Consider the following 20539-nt stretch of genomic DNA (forward strand, 5'->3'; position numbering starts at 1 on the left):
CAGGTGGGTTTTTAAATATATTGTAGAAAGATCTTGTGTTTTAGAGTGAGAGAGACCTGGATTTCTGCTACTTAACATATGTGTGTGACTGTGCAAGGTACTATGGAAACAAGCTCAGAGAAGTTACCCAGAAAATGCTTCCATGTGTAAAGTGCCTAGCATATCCTTATGAGATACTCATTAATGAATGTTAACTCCTTTTCTTGTTTTATAGGACAAGTGAAATGCCTTCTGGAAAACTAGTATCGAAAATGTTGGGAAATTATTTAAAATAGTTATATAGCTGAGTAAATTACCAAGTTAGGTGTTAATAAGAAAAACATGGAAAGGACTACTTTTCCTACTGTGTAGGACAACTTTGTTTAATGTGAAAATTTTCTGTATTAATTACTAGTTATGCTGGGGTTTGAAGATTTTTATTAAGTTTCATAATAAATTTAACGTGATACTGAAATTCTTTTTATGTTAAAAGATTTTAGAGAGACTGTCCTATTGAGAAAGAACCTATAATCACAAATTATCTTGATTAGAATTAAGATCAATTCTACATGAGTTAATAATGCACATGTAACTTTCCTATTTGAGTAGAATCATCAACAGTAGTAAGTGGATACCTTTGTTTTGGTGATAAGATACAAGAAGGAAGGGCGCCTGGGTGGCTCAGTTGGTTAAGCGACTGCCTTCGGCTCAGGTCATGATCCTGGAGTCCCCGGATCGAGTCCCGCATCGGGCTCCCTGCTCAGCAGGGAGTCTGCTTCTCCCTCTGACCCTCCCCCCTCTCATGTGCTCTCTCTCGCTCTCTCTCTCTCTCAAATAAATAAATAAAATCTTTAAAAAAAAAAAAAAAAGATACAAGAAGGAAAAAAAAGGCTGTGTAGCAAATGATTAGGTAATGCCACCTTAGTAGTTTTAAAAAAACCCCTACAATTCTAAAGGTCATTTCAAACACCAGACTTTCATTATATGTATGTTTCTGTTAATTTGTAATATCAGAAAGGCCATCTCTCTTTAGGTTCCAGTATAAGATTGATACAAAGTGACTGAATGACATACCGCATTGTTAGTGGACATGATTCGTATAATGTAATTTGTGCCTTTTTAGCTGAATGAGTTTTTTTCCATGTAGTAAAATGCATTTATTCAAAAAAGGGGAGGTAGAGTACATTATAATTCCAAGGAAATTTTTATGTTAAAAATGCCAGTTTTTTGACTTACATTGGAAAGGGTCTTATTTAATACCTGAACAAGGAAATTTACAATGAAGGTTGACATCTTGTCTAATTACCATATATTTCTAATTACACATTATTTTAAGTTTATATATTTTAAACCATGGTTACACAATTATTGTATAGGAATATATTGAAGGTATTACCTTATTATATTTACTGGACTTTGGTTTAATTCTCTACAACTTCAAAATAGTATTGTGATATGAAACAACAGAATTATTTTTACTCTGATAAAAACAAGCTCTGAACTGAGTCCTTCATTGTATTTTTTTTTCTAAAGAACTCACTTCTTATGAGCAAGTGTTCAATATCATATAGTTAGGAAACCATTATATTATTAAAACTTGAATTTTTTCTTTATATCCCAGTATTTTAAATATTTATGTGTTTCAGGATACATGAAATTAAACTGCACATTTTGATCATATCTTGACTGCAACATTAAAAATAAATAAGACCTTCAAGTAAACATGTTTCCAAATCATATTGCCAGCATGCATGAAGCTATAGCTTTTCTCTGAAGACTAAAAGCTCTGCTTGTTTGGAAAAGTCAGTGATTAGGTCTTTATAAGCAATTGAGGTTCTGTTTTCCTTCTAAACGTTCCTTTACTAATTTTTCCAAAGAGAAAAGATGCTCGTCTGCATCTTCTGGCACAAGGTTCCTAATTGAATTTGCAAGTTCAAAAAGATATTCTGTATTTCTTCCACTTGGACCAGCTGCATTAAAAATTTGTTCAGCAATGTCTTCTAGAGGTGCAGGACCAAGATAATTAGGATTATCACATGTTCCAATGTATAGCAACACAGTGAATGGTTTTGTTGTGGGATCTTTTGGATAAAAAATGACTGTCGTGGTCCTGTAGCCTCCTTTCTCTCTGAAGTCAAGGTATGCTTTTACTTCTTCTTCCTTTCCTGCTGGCAGTCTATAAGCAACACCCCAAACACAACCCTGTTGAAAAATGAAAATACAATATTTAGTATTTACAGTGCTAAAATAGGTGAAGATATATTGTGCTCTAAGAAAGTATCTTGTATATTCTTAGAAGTCAATGTAGTTTTGGGGCACCTGGGTGGCTTAGTCAGTTAAGTGTCTGCCTTTGGCTCAGGTCATGATCCCAGGGTCCTGGGATCGAGCCCGCATCTGGCTCCCTGCTCGGCGGGGAGCCTGCTTCTCCCTCTCCCACTCCCCCTGCTTGTGTTCCCTTTCTTGCTGTGTTTCTCTCTGTCAAATAAATAAATAAAATCTTAAAAAAAAAAAAAAGGTCAGTGTAGTTTTGCACTACTTAAAGTGCACTGAGAGGTACCAGCTCAACAAAAGAGGTTGCCATTTAGTATTCTGAATGGAGTAACTTACAAAGGATATTTGAAAGTTCCTGCAGCGAAAAAATGAACAAATAAAATGAATTTGCTATGGCCTTAGGTAGTTGATTACTTTTTTACAGAGCTTTTAAAACACAGAACCCTTTCTGCAAACAAGGGAACACCTGATATGTAAAAAAGATAAGTGATGCTAGCTGAAGCAGGTTGGGGTATCAAAGCCCTCCCAACCAGCACCCAGCACTTATATCCACTTACAGCCCCTCAGGTAGGCTTCACAGTGGCTACAACACTCCATGAAGCAGTTTGGAAACCAATTCCCTATACCATTAGTGAATGTTTATGGATTTAAAACTTTAGAACTCTATTTTTAATGACCAAATAAACACCTGATATTTTTTCAGTCCCACTAGTTAAAAGACATAATTTTTAAAACTTAAACAATGATAACTAACCTAGTGTGCAAGGAAATTATTCAGAATGAAGAATTTTAAAATGCTGATTTCCTTTATTGTTTAGTTTGTTCACAAAGTATCAGTAAAAACAGTAATATTTTGGCTGCAGAGGTTTTGTGTGTGTGTATGTATTAATAAAATATCTGTGATATAAGCAGGATTTACAGTTTGTAGTATAGATTCTCTATTCACAACCTTTAATTATTAACTTTAAAGACTAAACTTTAGGTTGCTAAGTAACTTCTTGAGTGAATTCAACATTCTATAGAAACGAAGTGCTGTATATTAACTTTAATTAAGAGTTACAGTTACCAGTTTGAAGCTTTTTTTTTTTTTTAAGTAGGCTCCATTCTCAACTTGGGGCTTAAACTCAGGACCTTGAGATCAAGAGTCGAATGCTGTACCAACGGGGCTAGCCAGGCACCCTGAAGCCATTTTTATATATGCTTTTCCTAATGCAAATTATGAAAGCATTTCATTTCACTATTTCACCATTATCATCTGCTGTTGATAGCTGCTTATTCTTTGTATATCGAAGTTCTTTCCAAAGTTAAATCCTTAACTTCAAAATATAAAAGTTTGTATCTGTACATCAATGAAATAATTGAAAATATTTAAGAAAACAGAGGACTATCAGGTAATTATGTTTTCTAGTGCTCCAGATCTCTTTAAAAACCTATTGTGCTATTAATAAAATTAGGCAATAAAGAAAGTGATAATTCCTGACTGGGATTTTTGCTGAGAATCGTAGACTTCTAGCAAATGTGAGAGTTTTAAGGGTTCCATTTGATTCTTAGTGGCTGTGTGAGGGCTGGCTCCATTAATTCTTAGTCAATAAACTGAATAAGAAAAGAAAAATGAAAAAAAAAAAAGAAAATGAGACTACATGCCATTTGGTTTTATTTTGTTGTCTACCTTGCAGTCTGCATTCCAACTTTTCCCAACAGTTGAAAAGAAACACAACAAATACAGAGATGAATTCTAGACCTAGTATTCAAACTGTCTGTGATGACTGTTGATAGAATTTCATTGATTATTAAAACTGAGAAACATCTCAACATTTTATATGATTAAAGACTATACAAAAGAATAATTATACCATACCCCAGGATCTTCAACAAGAGTCACAACTCTTCCAGGCTGTTTTAAAAAAAAGTAAAAAAAAAAAAGTTTTTTTTTTTCTGAATCAGTTTTTCAACTAACCGAGCATTAGCAATTTGTTGTTGACATGGAATATTTTAATTTCATTTGTTCATACTAAACACTTTCTTAGCACTTACTTTTTATGATAAATTTTCAAGTGGATTAACTAAGAAAATATACCTTATCTTTTCTAAAAGATTCCCTTCAATTTGTGTATATTAGCTATATTACATTGACTTAAAATTGATATATTAAAAAACACACCTGTGACTAAGGCTCATCTAAAATGAAAGGTAAAGGGAGAAGCAATTATAAATAAAAGTTCTTGTCAGATTCCTATAGTTTTATTAGGGAACAAACATGCTCTTCCAGAGTGCTTTCCTCTAATAGGAAAGTGGTTCTCAAACTTTAGTGTAGATCAAAATTACCTGGAGGGTTGATAAGCATATTACTTAGCCACAGTCCCAGAGTTTCTGATCCTGTAGGTCTGGAGCTCTCTGAGAATTTGCTTTTTTTTTTTTAAAGTACACTTCCTGTTTAGTGCCAAAGGCTATGTATCTGTTGACATGTTAGCATCATTAGTGAGGATGCTGAATTGTAAGCATTTTAACATTTTTGTTTTAACATTTGTTTGCCCATTGTTCTGGCACATAGTGATCATAAATCATTCAGATATTTGTGTCATCTTCATTGCTGTTTCCTCTAGTCTTTGTCTGTTTGTATAGACAATTTGTAACGATGGAAAACATAGGATTTTGGATTATGTTTCTTATTTAATTATATTTTCTTGTTAGTCTCATACATTTTAATAATTGCATAATATTGTATCATCAGTGAGCTATAATTTAAACATTTTTGTGTTGGGCATTTAGATTTGACTTGTTTTCTATTTAAGAAAATGCTACAATGAGGATACATATATTCATGTAGGTATTACCATATTACTTTCAACTTTAAAGTGAATTAGGAGCTATTTACTGAATACCTAGCTATGTTGTAGAGAAAATAAAACCTTGATTCTTGCTTTTAAGAGCTTGTATTGTAATTCTGGAACATGAACTTAACATGTGAATATATATAGAGAACACTTAAGGGCTAAGATGTATGGTATAAGTGCAGTAAGAATTCTGAGTCTTGGTGGTCATAAAGAAAGACAAAATTCTTGCAAAAGGGCATAATTCACAAGAGTGGACCGCTAGTGTGGACCTAGAGGCAAGACTACACAGGCTAAGTGTCTGACTTTAGCAGCTGGCCCCAACATATAAAGAAGATAATCCAGAAAGATAACTGGAGAAACAGGATAGTCAGATTTGAAAAGCCAAAGAGTGGAGGTGAAGTTAGGGGACAATGGAACATAAGAAGCCAATGAAATTTGGGAGAAATAGGAGCTACTGTAGCACTTGAGGAATGGATGACTCGTATGATAAAAGAAGTGTATGGGGAAGATCCGAGTGGTAAAGTGTATAGTATGCAAGTTAGAGTGGGAAGGAAGTAGACTTTTGAGTAAGAAATGTTAGTGGTCCAGGTGACAAGTTCTGTACTCCCCTTTTCCTTGTCTCCCCTTATATCCAGCCCAGTCATCAATTCTTGGTAGCTCTGTCTTTTGATTCTTCTGTATCTGGTTCCTCTGCATCCTTCAGTGGCTTCCTTAGGGACCTCCCTCTAGTTTTGTTTACCTCTAGTTTGTTCTCTTGGCCATGGAATGACTTTCTAGTACAAAAATTGGGCCACTCACTCCTGTGCTTTGAATTTTTCAGGGTTATAATATTCTACAGGATAAAATAAAAATTCCTCCTCATGACTTTACTACAAACCTCATTTCTTACCACTTTCCCCCTCAAGCTGTACTAATTTATTTGTAACTTTTACAAACATTCATATCTTTGTATATACCAGTACTCAGTGTGGAATGCCCTTCCTTTTATATTTCTGGGATATCCTCCTGCCATTCCGTCCATAAAGGCTTGGCTGACTCCCCAGGCAACTCTGTAGCAGCTCCTTCTAAACTCTCATTTCTCCTTTTATTCACTTCCCTGTGGCACTTGTCAGGTATTGTTGTTTGCATAGGTGTCTCCTACTTGTATATGTAAGTGCTCAGTAGTAATTGTTGAAAGAGGGAAGTCCTGGACTTTAGGTGGTGGCAGTTGAAACAGAAAACATAAGGAATCATTTTAAGGGGAAATAAACGGACTCCCTGTGATTGCTTATAGATGATACAGACATGGACTTTTGGCACTACTGATAAATTTACTTGGAAATATTTTCTTTTCTTTTGTAAAGATTGATTTATTTATTTTAGAGAGAGAGCAAGAGTGGGGCAGAGGGAGAGGGAGAATCTCAAGCAGACTCCCCACTGAGCAGGGAGCTGGCATGCAGATCTCACAACCCTGAGGTCATGACCTGAGCTGAAATCAAGAGTCGGATACTCAACCGACAGAGTCACCCAGCACCCCTTGGAAATATTTTCTAAAACTTAAACTTTTTGTCCCTAAAATAAATATGTTATTGAGAAACAGTGTACATTTGTAAATCACATGAAAGCTTTATTTTAGGGGATTGAAACTAAAGAAGGGGTCTTTGAAGCTGAATAGTATTGGAGGATATCGTGAAATATGGGGCATTATGGGTGCTTTGAGTAATGAGTAATTCTTCTAGATCTAGAAAATTTAGATCTAGATCTAGATCTAGAACAGTTAGAGATTTAGTAAATGTTCATGATTATCTCTTGTGTTAAAATGTTTCTTTTTGAAGTTGAAATATATTTTCTCTGCTGTGAAAACAATGTTCACATTTAAATGAATCCTTAATTTGGTGAGATGCTGCTAGCTTTGTTATATATAAATGAGATGCTTAATAAAACTTAGGAAGAAATTAAAGTTTAATGAAACTAAAAAGAAAGCATAATTGAATAAAGCAAGTAGGTTTGGTATTTTTTCACAAATGTCACATTGCAGTGTGTGGAAATGAGCCTAACATTTGTTTAATAATATCACATTTCATATGTAATGATGACTAACTTACTAGGAGCATATGTTGCTGTAAAAAACATAGTCCTATAAAACATCCATGTCATTCTTCTAATTTGCTGGATATCTCTGTAGCCTTTTGTATTCTTGTTTGACAGTTAAGATTTATATAAAGCTGGTGACCCACTATAATAAAAAATGTTAAGTAAATAATGTTCTTTCCATTTTTTTTTTTTTTTTTAAAGATTTTATTTATTTGACAGAGAGAGACACAGCAGGAGAGGGAACACAAGCAGGGGGAGTGGGAGAGGGAGAAGCAGGCTACCTGCTGAGCAGAGAGCCCGATGTGGGGCTCCATCCCAGGACCCTGAGATCATGACCTGAGCCGAAGGCAGACGCCCAATGACTGAGCCACAACAGAACAGTATACTTAGAAAACGTTTGTTACTTAGACTTTCCTGTAATTTGCTATGATGGCTCCTTTAAATAAAAGTAGGTGTAAAACTATAGCAGTCTCCCTGGCTCCTACTTTACCTGCCCTATATTTTAGTAAATGTAAGTAAAAAAATACTGGCTTTTATAGCTCCTTTCTTCTTTTAAAGAATCATGGCTGTTGCATTTACTTGACAACTTCTTGTTCTAGGCCAACAGTGTACATATCTCAATGTGCTATATAACAAACACATCATACATTTTGATTGAAACTAGAGTAGAGGGGCACCTGGGTGGCTCAGCGTCTGCCTTCGGCTCAGGTCATGATCCCAGGGTCTTGGGATCAAGCCCCATGTCGGGTCTGCTTCTCCCTCTCCCTCTTGACCCCTGCTCGTGCTCTCTCTCTCTCTCAAATAAACAATCAAAATCTTTAAAAAACCCCCAAAAAACTAGAGTAGTAAAATATGCTATTAAAACCATATTTATGGGGCTCCAGGGTGGCTCAGTCGGTTAAGCGTAGGACTCTTGATTACGGCTCAGGTCATAATCTCAGGGTGGTGAGATCAAGCCTCCTCATCAGGCTCTGTGCTGGACATGTAGCCTGCATGCATGAGGCTCTCTCCCTCTCCCTCTGCCCCTACCCACGCCCCCCCCCCCATTCGTGTGCAGATGCTCTTTCTCTCTCTAAAAACAAAACAAAATAACCAAAAAACAAAACCATATTTGTAAGCATTTAACACTTGGTCATTAAAATTTGGAGGCTGGGTTAAGGCTTTTCTCTTAATAGAAATTTTAAGTGTCCATATCTGACAACTCAAAAGGCATTTTACTTCACTTAGTTTTATTTTATTAACAAGTTTCATTTTACTTAATTCTTTAAAGTCTTAAATATCGTTTTATAACATTTTTTTTTAAAAAAAGATTTTATTTTTAAGTAATCTCTACACCCAATGTGGGGCTCAAGTTTACAACCGCAAAATCAAGACTTGCATGCTCTACGGATTGAGCCAGCCAGGTGCCCCTGTTTATAATATTCTTGAAGAAATTTTTGGCATTAAGTTTCTGTTATCTTACCAATGTGCATTTCCCCTAAGTAACTCCCCTGTTTTCAAGTCATCTGCCTACCTTAAAGCCAGATTCTAGCATTTTAAATATTGTGTTTTGGGGCCAATATTAATTTCTTTTTAAAAAACAGTAATCAAGGGCGCCTGGGTGGCTCAGTTGGTTAAGCGACTGCCTTCGGTTCAGGTCATGATCCTGGAGTCCAGGGATCGAGTCCCACATCGGGCTCCCTGCTTAGCAGGGAGTCTGCTTCTCCCTCTGACTCTCCCCCCTCTTGTGCTCTCTCTCTCATATAAATAAAATCTTTAAAAAAAAAAGTGTTAAAAACAGTAATCAAGCTCATATAACTCTGAGTACTTTAAAGAACATATAAACAATAAAAAATTTTGTACCCTTCCAAAAGTTAGGAGATTAACTAAAACACGTATTTATGGTATCCAAATTGTTACGCAAAACTTAGTCTTCTTTGTGGACTGGTTGTTTTGAAGCCAATACAAGGCTGATTTGCATAAGCAGTGAGCTGCTACTAGTTCTCTGTACACGTATTTTGGGATGAATGTCTTTGTATGACTGAAAAATGGATCAAAGAACTTCCATTTCACATTCATAATTTAGAGGAGAAACATGGGGAAATATTAAAATAATGTTGGATACAGTAATACAGTGGTACTGTGTTACTCAAGTAACAAACCAGGAACTCATTTAACTTTGCCGGTACCTGACAACCAAAGTAAGTGATCAAAGTAAGCTCCTTAATAACCGGAGATAATTTTGGAAAATAGTTCTTCTTTGACCTTAGGTGTCATAAAATAAAACCTTTGGAAAGATACAAAGAAACCTCAGAAATAACATGCTCGTTTAAACTGAAACCAGTGAAAGTCTGCCAGAATGCAGAAATGCCAACAATTTTAACTGATAAAAAGTTGAATGTGCAAGTTGATTTTGGTATTTCAACTCCGTGGTGACACGAAGATCGATCTTCCCGCCTGTTTTTTTTTTTTTTTTGGCAGAGGTTGCCAAGAGATGGGGCCCCCTCCCAGCACGTCAGCCTTGTGCTAGCTTGTGTGCTTGTGCCCACGTTTCTTGCTTCCTCAAGAAACTAACCACCCGCATCTCAAGTGGCTTCGGAAGGAGTGCCCTTGGTTTGGGAGAGAGTTAGGGGGCAGGTGGCCGAGGAAACTACACCCTTAGAAACGTTGGGTTGTAGGTCCAGCAAAGCTGGGCGAGGAGTTGGGGAGCGGCGCTGCAGGGCAGTAAGGGTGGGGGTACTGGTTGGCGCCTCACCTTGCCGGGGACCCCGCGATGATCGGTGCTTCCCTGCCAGAAGCGCCTGTTGTAGCCTGTGATGTATCCGACCATCTTGTCCTGATAAGGGAAGTCCACCTTCCAGATCAGAGACCCATAACCAAAAACCCACATCCTTCCCTTGCTCCTCCGCTGCGGCGGCGGTCGACCCTCAGCTTTGGTCTCTACCTTGCCGGCACCAGTGGGTATTGCAGCCTCCCCGACGCAAGTAACCGGCTGGGCGGGCGCAGGCGCAGTGGCCGCACTGCCTGCTCGGGGCGCAAAGCACACTGGGACACGTAGTTCGAGGATCGTCTTCCGACTCCGTGAGCGTTGTTTTACTTGGTTGCTTAGGGTATCAAGGATGGACCTTCCGTATGCTAAGCAATGGGATTCTTTCGTAGTCTCTGCAACTCACCCTAACCGTCTGGTGCGTGTATGCAGAAGACTACAACACCCATAATCCTTTCCTGGGATTTGGGGCTCTGAGGTTGGAACTGTCCGCTTCTTTCGAGCGGGTACAAGGAGAAGCGAAGCGCCTGGAGTCGGCTGCTGCTGGTATAGACTAGATACCGGGAAGGGATGTACCGGCACTGCGTTTGGCACGTAGGAAGACATTTTGTTCTTTGAAAACTGGGTTTCTGCCAATTTAACAGCCGCCAGAGGAGCGCAATCTGTGAATGCCGTATTTGGCTTTACACTTAAAAAACAGAAACAAAACCAAACAAAAAACCAAAAACTTCTGTATGTCTGCCTTTCACATAAAGCAGAACTTTTACGTCTGCGAAAGAGCTATTGTTTCAACTCATTTAAATTTTACGCGCAAAACGACCTTATTCATCTTTAGTATTCTCAGCAGCTCACTCAGAAAAGGGTAAGCAAAGGTTCCTTGCCTCATGCACAGGCTTTAGAAACGATCTGTGGAACCAGAAATTGTATACAGAATTTGCTGTCTGTGTGCATTCTGGGGGAGAAGCTTCATAGCTTTCATGAGTTTCTCCAACGGGTCAAGATCCTAAAAATTGTTAAGATCTGCTGGTTAGAACTTACTGCTCCAAAATATTTTTTAGGAAACTCACTTGGACCAGCACGGCTGTGTTTCTGTGTGTAAAAAGAGAAGCTTTAGCAAATTCTTGTCTTTAGCTACATAAAAGAATTTTAAAACACCCAGATTCAAAGAGTATTATTTGAACTCTTTTTTTTTTTTTTAAGATTTTATTTATTTATTTGACAGAGAGAACCAGAGAGCACAAGTGGAGAGAATGGCAGAGGGAGAGGGAGAAGCAGGCTCCCCACTTGAGCAGGGAGCCCAATGCGGGGCTCGATCCCAGGACCCTGGGATCATGACCTGAGCCGAAGGCAGACGCCCAACCATCTGAGCCACCCAGGCGCCCAGTATTATTTGAACTCTTAAGAAATCAGCAGGAAACTGCTACAAAGAAAAACTTAGTTTAAGAATAACCAGGTCTTTTCATATATTACCCAAGTTTAAGTTTCACATTACCTGGGATGGTTGGTTTCCACCAATTTCGAACTTTTTCGAAAAATTTCAAACATAAAGAATTTTTTAGAAGTATAGTAATCACTCATATACTCTCTACATGGATCCAATAATTGACATTTTGCCTGTTACTTTATTTTTTTTCTCTCTCTATACTTTTTAATCTAAAACATTTGAAGTAAGTTGCATGTGTTACTTTTCCCTGCTAAATACTTAAAGAATAAGGACTTTCTCCTAAAAACCACAATACCATTATCACATCTGAGAAAATTAACAAAATTACATCATCAAATGTCTATTACATATTCAAATTTCCTTATTGTCTCACAATTGCTTTTTGTAGCTGATATTTTGATACTTTTTTTCACCATCCAGGATCCATTTAAGGTTTATACATCACATATGGTTGTTTGACCTTGTAGTCATTTAGTCAAGAACACGCGAAGGTTTTTATAAAAGGAGATCTTGCATACAGTTTATGCGTGTTAACTAGTTGGTATTAAGGGTTGAGGGGAATGATGCTGCTATGATAGTGCATTTCTTTTGGCTTCTCCTTCCCTTAAGAAGCTCAAAGATACTACCCAGTTCTGATGTTTTTTTTTTCCAGGTTACTGTCTGTTAATCTAGATCCGTTAACATTTGTTGTTAACTGTGAGAAAAGCCAGTAAAATTTGGAAAGGGATTCATACTTGTTTTTACTCGAATGCTCTTTTTTAGTCTTTGGAGGGGTATTCTTATGTGTGTGTTTGTTTTTCCTACATAGAAACAATTTTTTTCTTACTTCTTTTTTTTTTTAATTTTTATTATGTTAATCATCATACATTACGTCATTAGTTTTTGATGTAGTGTTCCCTGATTCATTGTTTGTGCATAACACCCGGTGCTCCATGCAGAACGTGCCCTCTTTAATACCCATCACCAGGCTAACCCATCCTCCCACCCCCCTCCCCTCTAGAACCCTCAGTTTGTTTTTCAGAGTTCATCCTCTCATGGTTCGTCTCCCCCTCCGATTTCCCCCCTTTCATTCTTCCCCTCCTGCTATATTCTTCTTCTTCTTCTTTTTTTTTCTTAACATATATTGCATTATTTGTTTCAGAGGTACAGATCTGTGATTCAACAGTCTTGCACAATTCACAGCGCTCACCATAGCACATACCCTCCCCAGTGTCTACCACCCAGCCACCCCATCCCTACCACCCACCCCCACTCCAGCAACCCTCAGTTTGTTTCCTGAGATTAAGAATTCCTCATATCAGTGAGGTCATATGATACATGTCTTTCTCTGATTGACTTATTTTGCTCAGCATAACACCCTCCAGTTCCATCCACGTTGTTGCAAATGGCAAGATCTCTTTCCTTTTGATGGCTGCATAATATTCCATTGTATATATATACCACTTCTTCTTTATCCATTCATCTGTCGATGGACATCTTGGCTCTTTCCACACTTTGGCTATTGTGGACATTGCTGCTATAAACATCGGGGTGCACGTACGCCTTCAGATCCCTACATTTGTATCTTTGGGGTAAATACCCATTAGTGCAATTGCTGGATCATATGGTAGCTCTATTTTCACCTTTTTGAGGAACCTCCATACTGTTTTCCAGAGTGGTTGCACCAGCTTGCATTCCCACCAACAGTGTAGGAGGGTTCCCCTTTCTCTGCATCCCCGCCAACATCTGTCGTTTCCTGACTTGTTAATTTTAGCCATTCTGACTGGTGTGAGGTGGTATCTCATTGAGGTTTTGGTTTGGATTTCCCTGATGCCGAGCAATGTTGAGCACTTTTTCATGTGTCTGTTGGCCATTTGGATGTCTTCTTTGGAGAAATGTCTGTTCATGTCTTCTGCCCATTTCTTGACTGGATTCTTTGTTCTTTGGGTGTTGAGTTTGATAAGTTCTTTATGGATTTTGGATACCAGCCCTTTATCTGTAGTGTCATTTGCAAATATCTTCTGCCATTCTATAGGTTGTCTTTTGGTTTTGTTGACTGTTTCTTTTGCTGTGCAAAAGCTTTTTATCTTGATGAAGTCCCAATAGTTCATTTTTGCCCTTGCTTCCCTTGCCTTTGGCGATGTTTCTAGGAAGAAGTTGCCGCGGCTGAGGTCGAAGAGGTTGCTGCCTGTGTTCTCCTTTAGGATTTTGATGGACTCCTGTCTCACATTTAGGTCTTTCAACCATTTGGAGTCTATTTTTGTGTGTGGTGTAAGAAAATGGTCCAGTTTCATTCTTCTGCATGTGGCTGTCCAATTTTCCCAACACCATTTGTTGAAGAGACTGTCTTTTTTCCATTGGACATTTTTTCCTGCTTTGTCAAAGATGAGTTGACCATAGAGTTGAGGGTCCATTTCTGGGCTCTCTGTTCTGTTCCATTGATCTATGTGTCTGTTTTTGTGCCAGTACCATACTGTCTTGATGATGACAGCTTTGTAATAGAGCTTGAAGTTCGGAATTGTGATGCCACCAGCTTTGCTTTTCTTTTTCAACATTCCTCTGGCTATTTGGGGTCTTTTCTGGTTCCATACAAATTTTAGGATTATTTGTTCCATTTCTTTGAAAAAAGTGGATGGTATTTTGATGGGGATTGAAGGGAGTGTGTAGATTGCTCTAGGTAGCATTGACATCTTCACAATATTTGCTCTTCCAATCCGTGAGCATGGAACGTTTTTCCATTTCTTTGTGTCTTCCTCAATTTCTTTCATGGGTATTTTATAGTTTTCTGAGTACATATTCTTTGCCTCTTTGGTTAGATTTCTTCCTAGGTATCTTATGGTTTTGGGTGCAATTGTAAATGGGATCGACTCCTTAATTTCTCTTTCTTCTGTCTTGTTGTTGGTGTATAGGAATGCCACTGATTTCTGTGCATTGATTTTACATCCTGCCACTTGACTGAATTCCTGTATGAGTTCTAGCAGTTTTGGGGTGTAGTCTTTTGGGTTTTCCACATAAAGTATCGTATCATCTGCAAAGAGTGAGAGTTTGACTTCTTCTTTGCTGATTCAGATGCCTTTGATTTCTTTTTGTTGTCTGATTGCTGTGGCTAGGACTTCTAATACTATGTTGAATAGCAGTGGTGATAGTGGACATCCCTGCCGTGTTCCTGACCTTAGGGGGAAAGCTCTCAGTTTTTCCCCATTGAGACTGATACTCGCTGTGGGTTTTTCATAGATGGCTTTTATGATATTGAGGTATGTACCCTCTATGCCTATACTCTGAAGAGTTTTGATCAAGAAAGGATGCTGTACTTTGTCAAAGGCTTTTTCTGCATCTATTGAGAGGATCATATGATTCTTGTTCTTTCTTTTGTTAATGTATTGTATCACGTTGATTGATTTGTGGATGTTGAACCAACCTTGCAGCCCAGGGATAAATGCCACTTGGTCGTGGTGAATAATCCTTTTAATGGACTGTTGGATCCTATTGGCTAGTTTTTTGGTGAGAATTTTTGCATCCATGTTCATCAAGGATATTGGTTTGTAATACTCCTTTTTGATGGGGTCTTTGTCTGGTTTTGGGATCAAGGTAATGGTGGCCTCATAAAACGAGTTTGGAAGTTTTGCTTCCATTTCTATTTTTTGGAACAGTTTCAGAAGAATAGGTATTAATTCTTCTTTAAATGTTTGGTAGAATTCTCCTGGGAAGCCATCTGGCCCTGGGCTTTTGTTTGTTGGGAGATTTTTGATGACTGCTTCAATTTCCTTAGTGGTTATAGGTCTGTTGAGGTTTTCTATTTCTTCCTGGTTCAGTTTTGGTAGTTGATACATCTCTAGGAATGCATCCATTTCTTCCAGGTTATCTAATTTGCTGGCATAGAGTTGCTCATAATATGTTCTTATAATTGTTTGTATTTCTTTGGTGTTGGTTGTGATCTCTCCTTTTTCATTCATGATTTTGTTGATTTGGGTCATTTCTCTTTTCTTTTGGATAAGTCTGGCCAGGGGTTTATCAATCCTGTTAATTCTTTCAAAGAACCAGCTCCTAGTTTCGTTGATCTGTTCTACTGTTCTTTTGGTTTCTATTTCATTGATTTCTGCTCTGATCTTTATTATTTCTCTTCTCCTGCTGGGTTTAGGCTTTATTTGCTGTTCTTTCTCCAGCTCCTTTAGGTGTAGGGTTAGGTTGTGTATTTGAGACTTTTCTTGTTTCTTGAGAAAGGCTTGTATTGCTAGATACTTTCCTCTTAGGACTGCCTTTGCTGCATCCCGAAGATTTTGAACAGTTGTGTGTTCATTTTCATTTGTTTCCATGAATTTTTTTAATTCTTCTTTCATTTCCTGGTTGACCCATTCATTCTTCAGTAGGATGCTCTTTAGCCTCCATGTATTTGAGTTCTTTCCGACTTTCCTCTTGTGATTGAATTCTAGTTTCAAAGCATTGTGGTCTGAAAATATGCAGGGAATGATCCCAATCTTTTGGTACCGGTTGAGACCTGATTTGTGACCTAGGATGTGATCGATTCTGGAGAATGTTCCATGGGCATTAGAGAAGCATGTATATTCCGTTGCTTTGGGATGTCTGTGAAGTCCATCTGGTCCAGTGTGTCATTTAAAGTCTTTATTTCCTTGTTGATCTTTTGCTTAGATGATCTGTCCATTTCACTGAGGGGGGTGTTAAAGTCCCCCACTATTATTGTATTGTTGTCAATGTGTTTCTTTGCTTTCATTATTAATTGCCTTATATAATTAGCTGCTCCCGTGTTAGGGGCATAGATATTTACAATTGTTAGATCTTCTTGTTGGATAGACCCTTTAAATAGGATATAGTGTCCTTCTTCATCTCTTATTACAGTCTTTGGTTTAAAATCTAATTTGTGTGATATAAGGATTGCCACCCCAGCTTTCTTTTGGTGTCCATTAGCATGGTAAATGGTTTTCCACCCCCCCACTTTTCAATCTGGAGGTGTCTTTGGGTCTAAAATGAGTCTCTTGCAGACAGCATATTGATGGGTCTTGTTTTTTAATCCAATCTGATAGCCTGTGTCTTTTGATTGGGGCATTTAGCCCATTTGCATTCAGGGTAACTATTGAAAGATATGAATTTAGTGCCATTGTATTGCCTGTAGGGTGACTGTTACTGTATATTGTCTGTGTTCCTTTCTGGTCTATGTTGCATTTAGGCTCTCTTTGCTTAGAGGACCCCTTTCAATATTTCTTGTAGGGCTGGTTTCGTGTTTGCAAATTCCTTTAGTTTTTGTTTGTCCTGGAAGCTTTTTATCTCTCCTTCTATTTTCAAGGGCAGCCTAGCTGGATATAGTATTATTGGCTGCATATTTTTCTCATTTAGTGCTCTGAATATATCCTGCCAGTCCTTTCTGGCCAGCCAGGTCTCTGTGGATAGTTCTGTTGCCAGTCTAATGTTCGTACCATTTTAGGTTACATATCTCTTCTCCTGAGCTGCTTTCAGGATTTCTCTTTGTCTCTGAGACTCGTAAGTTTTACTATTAGATGTCGAGGTGTTGACCTATTTTTATGGATTTTGAGAGGGGTTCTCTGTGCTTCCTGGATTTTGATGACTGTTTCCTTCCCCAAATTAGGGAAGTTCTCTGCTATAATTTGCTCCACTATACCTTCTGCCCCTCTCTCTCTTTCTTCTTCTTCTGGGATCCCAGTTATTCTAATGTTGTTTCGTCTTATGGTATCGTTTATCTCTCGAATTCTGCTCTCGTGATCCAGTAGTTGCTTATCTCTTTTTTTCTCAGCTTCTTTATTTTCCATCATTTGGTCTTCTGTATCACTGATTCTCTCTTCTGCCTCATTTATCCTAGCAGTTAGCGCCCCCATTTTTGATTGCACCTCATTAATAGCTTTTTGGATTTCAACTTGGTTAGATTTTAGTTCTTTTATTTCTCCAGAAAGGGTTTCTCTAATAACTTCCATGCTTTTTTCAAGCCCAGCTAGTATCTTTAAAGTGATGATTCTCAACTCTAGATCCGACATCGTACTAGTGTCCGTATTGAGTAGGTCCCTGGCAGTCGGTACTACCTCTTGTTTTTTTTGTTGAGGTGATTTTTTCCGTCTTGTCATTTTGTCCAGAGGAGAATAGGTGAATGAGAGAACAAAATGCTAACAGGGTAACAACGTCCCCAGAAAATATACTCTAAACAAATCAGAAAAGACCTGAAGCCGGGGGAAAAGAAAGGGAAAGAAAGAAAAAAGAAAAAGAAAAAAAGAAAAAGGAAAAGAAAAAGATAAAAACAAACAAAAACAGAACAAAACAAAAAAAAAAAAACAGAATATGATCATATATGATCAGGCTGGTGCATAGATCAGTGCCACACCCTAGATTTTGAGTGTATTTTGGTCTGTTAGAAGAAAGTGCCTCCCAAAATTTTAAAGAAAGAAAAACTTATATATGTACAAAAATAAGGGTTGATATGATGAAGGGATGGAATATGACTGTAAAGATGAAAATTATAAAAATTTTTATAAAAGGAATTGATAAGAAGTTGTTTGAAAAAAGAAAGAAGAGTATTTAAAAAGAAAAGAAAAAAAAAGGGAGAGAATGTGATCAGGCAGGAGAGTAGAACAAAACCATACACTAGAGATTTAGGGTATATTTTGATCTGTTAGAAGAAACTGTCTCAAAATTTTAAAGAGAGAACAACTTATATATATATGCCAAAAATAAGGGTAACTACTATGAAGGGATAGAATATGACTCTAAAAATGAAAAATAAAAATGTTTTTTAAAAAAGGGATTGATAAGATGTTGGTTGAAAAAGGGAAAAAGAAAAATTCAAAAAAAAAAGGACAGTTAAAAAAAAATTAACTTTGAAAGACTAAAGAATCATGGTAAAAAAGCCATGGATTCTATGTGCATTATTCCCCTAGCGCTGAAGTTCTGCCGTTCTCATTGATCGGTAAACTTGGTCTTGGCTGGCTGTTCTCCCTGATCTTCTGGGGGAGGGGCCTGTTGCCGTGGTTCCCAGATGTCTTTGCGAGAGGTGAAATTGCCCCGCCCTTGCCCAGTCCGGGCTAAGTAATCTGCTTGGGTTTGCTCTCCGGAACTTTTGTTCCCTGCAAGCCTTCCTTACAGCTTTGGAGGCTGAGAGTTAAAATGGCGGCCTCCCAATCTCCGCCCCGGAGGAGCCAAGAACTCGGGGCCCCGCTCCTCAGTGAGCCCCCAGAGAAAAGCAGTCAGTCACTCCCATCTCCCTGGTCTCCAGCCGCACTACGTGCTCACCCGGCCTGTGGCATCCGACTCGGTGTGGAGTCTCCAAACCCAGCAGATCCCTGTGGTGCACTCCAGTGCTGCTCCTCCCGGGGGAGGAAGGGGAGTCTCCCTGGATCTGCTGCTTGTTGGGTCCCTGCTGGAGGAGCAGTGGCCCGACTGTGCCGGGATCACCGTTTATGGCAACCCAGAGCTGAGAGCTCGCTCCTCGGCTCTGTCTTTGCAGCCGGCTTCCCTCCTCCGATACCTGGGAGCTCTGCCGCACTCAGGCACCCCCGGTCTTTCTGTGACCCCGAGGGTCTTGAGACCACACTGTCCCACGAGGGTTCCGCCTCCGCTTAGCCACTGGAGCGTCGTCCCTCAGCGGAGCCGACTTATAAAAGTTCTGATTTTGTGCTCCGCTGCTCTATCACTTGCCAGAAGCGGCGGACGGAGGCCCCCTCCCCCACCGTCTATCCTCCCGAATATCGCCTCGGATTCACTTCTCTGCACGTCCTACCTTCCAGAAAGTGGTCACTTTTCTGTTCAGAGAGTTGTTGCTATTGTGTTCTTTGATCTCCTGTTGAGTTTGTAGGTGTTCAGAATGTCCCTATCCAGCTGAATTCCTGAGACCGGATGAAATCCAGGTCTCCTACTCCTCCGCCATCTTGCTCCGCCCCCCCCCCCCCCCCCGTAGAAACAATTTTTTCTTGTATTAGATGAATATGCCATAAATTGCCAGAAATGTATGGTCTGTTCTTTTTTGTGAAACTTGGATATAATGGCTTTAGCTGGAAATTAGCATCTTTCAGCAAAGTGTAGCCTAACATCCAAGGTTCTGCACAGTTTGGCCTTCAGCTGCCTTTGTAAGCTCCTTTTCTTCCTGTTCTTTGTTTAGCTAATTCTCCTTCAAAAGTGAACTAATTGTTCTCCTTATTCACTGTCCGTTATTCACCCTTGATTGTTCATTTACATAGTGTTGGTTGTGTTTCTCCTTCTGCCTAGGAATGCTCTTCTGCCCTTTTTCTCATTGTCAGATTCTTCCTGTACTTAAGGCCCCAGCTCACATCCCTCACAAGTTGAAGTAGTTTCTCCCTTCTTTGACTACCCAGGACTCTTTATCTGTACTTCTCTTGGAGCACTTTCTTCCTTTCTTTTGAATAACATGTTATTTATCATTTCTATGAGACCGTATGTAAGTCTGTGTCATCTTTATATCTGCCACATTATTGATGAGCTAGTTGGTGCACAGTAAATAACCATCAACTGCATAATTAAATATTCTGTAGTCAATATCTTCACTTTCCTAGTAAGGGACCAGTTGATCCAATCAGATTAATCCATAGCTACTGTTAGCTGTTTGGCGCAGTGTAGAATCAACTCCTGCAGTTATAGCTTTCTATTTAAATGTGACCATGGGGGTGCCTGGGTGGCTCAGTCGGTTAAGCGGCTGCCTTCGGCTCAGGTCATGATCCTGGGGTCCTGGGATCGAGCCCCACGTCTGGCTCCCTGCTCAGCGGAGAGCCTGCTTCTCCTTCTCCCTCTGCCTGCCATTCTGCCTACTTGTGCTCTCTCTCTCTGTCAAATAAATAAATAAAATCTTTTAAAAAAATGTGATTATGGATAAATTTAAATTTCCTACAGGAAATGCTGTGTACTTTCTTTTAACTTTGCCTTTTAAAGATTTTGTTTATTTATTTGACAGAGAAAGAGAGAGCAAACAAGCCGGGGGGGAGGCGGCAGAAGGAGAAGGAGAACAGGCTCCCCACCAAGCAGGGAGCCTGACTTGGGGCTTAATCCCAGGATCCCCGGATCATGACCTGAGCCAAACAAAGGCAGACGCTCAACCGACTGAGCCCCCCAGGCGCCCCTTAACTTCTTTTAAACCTTAATTTTCTGGATTAAATTATTTAGAATGTGGTTCTAGAAAGTTTTTTACCTGTATTGGACTAGACATATTGGCATTTCCTGAACCACCTTCTAAAATAATTAGAAAAA

At 38.9% G+C, this 20539-nt stretch overlaps 2 protein-coding genes across 10 annotated transcripts in view; one reads left to right on the forward strand and one right to left on the reverse strand.

The window, feature by feature from the left end:
- LOC116636302 (ankyrin repeat and SOCS box protein 3) overlaps positions 1–20539 on the forward strand; it is a 163960-nt gene that overhangs the window by 63953 nt on the left and 79468 nt on the right. The gene's annotated exons all lie outside the window — the stretch shown is intronic.
- On the reverse strand, positions 832–11056 carry CHAC2 (ChaC cation transport regulator homolog 2). Of its 2 annotated transcripts, XM_032411008.1 has the most exons (3): positions 9892–11056; positions 4109–4144; positions 832–2181 (listed from the first exon to the last, which is right to left on the reverse strand). In XM_032411008.1, the coding sequence occupies exons 1-3, from the start codon at positions 10024–10026 to the stop codon at positions 1798–1800; spliced, it is 555 nt and encodes a 184-aa protein (XP_032266899.1). In that variant the 5' UTR covers positions 10027–11056; the 3' UTR covers positions 832–1797. The 2 variants fall into 2 exon arrangements, with proteins under 2 accessions (XP_032266899.1, XP_032266900.1); XM_032411009.1 differs by lacking the exon at positions 4109–4144.

Source organism: Phoca vitulina, unplaced genomic scaffold (genome assembly GCF_004348235.1).
Source record: "Phoca vitulina isolate PV1807 unplaced genomic scaffold, GSC_HSeal_1.0 scaffold12, whole genome shotgun sequence".
NCBI classification, from domain to species: Eukaryota; Metazoa; Chordata; class Mammalia; order Carnivora; family Phocidae; genus Phoca; species Phoca vitulina.

Excerpts from the sequence above, each read along its gene's own strand:
- CHAC2 (XM_032411008.1), bottom strand. The coding sequence starts at position 10,026 with ATGTGGGTTTTTGGTTATGGGTCTCTGATCTGGAAGGTGGACTTCCCT. Across the intron at positions 4,145-9,891 it reads ATCGCGGGGTCCCCGGCAAG|CCTGGAAGAGTTGTGACTCT; the intron begins GTGAGGCGCCAA and ends TTTTTAAAACAG. Across the intron at positions 2,182-4,108 it reads CTCTTGTTGAAGATCCTGGG|GGTTGTGTTTGGGGTGTTGC; the intron begins GTATGGTATAAT and ends ATTTTTCAACAG.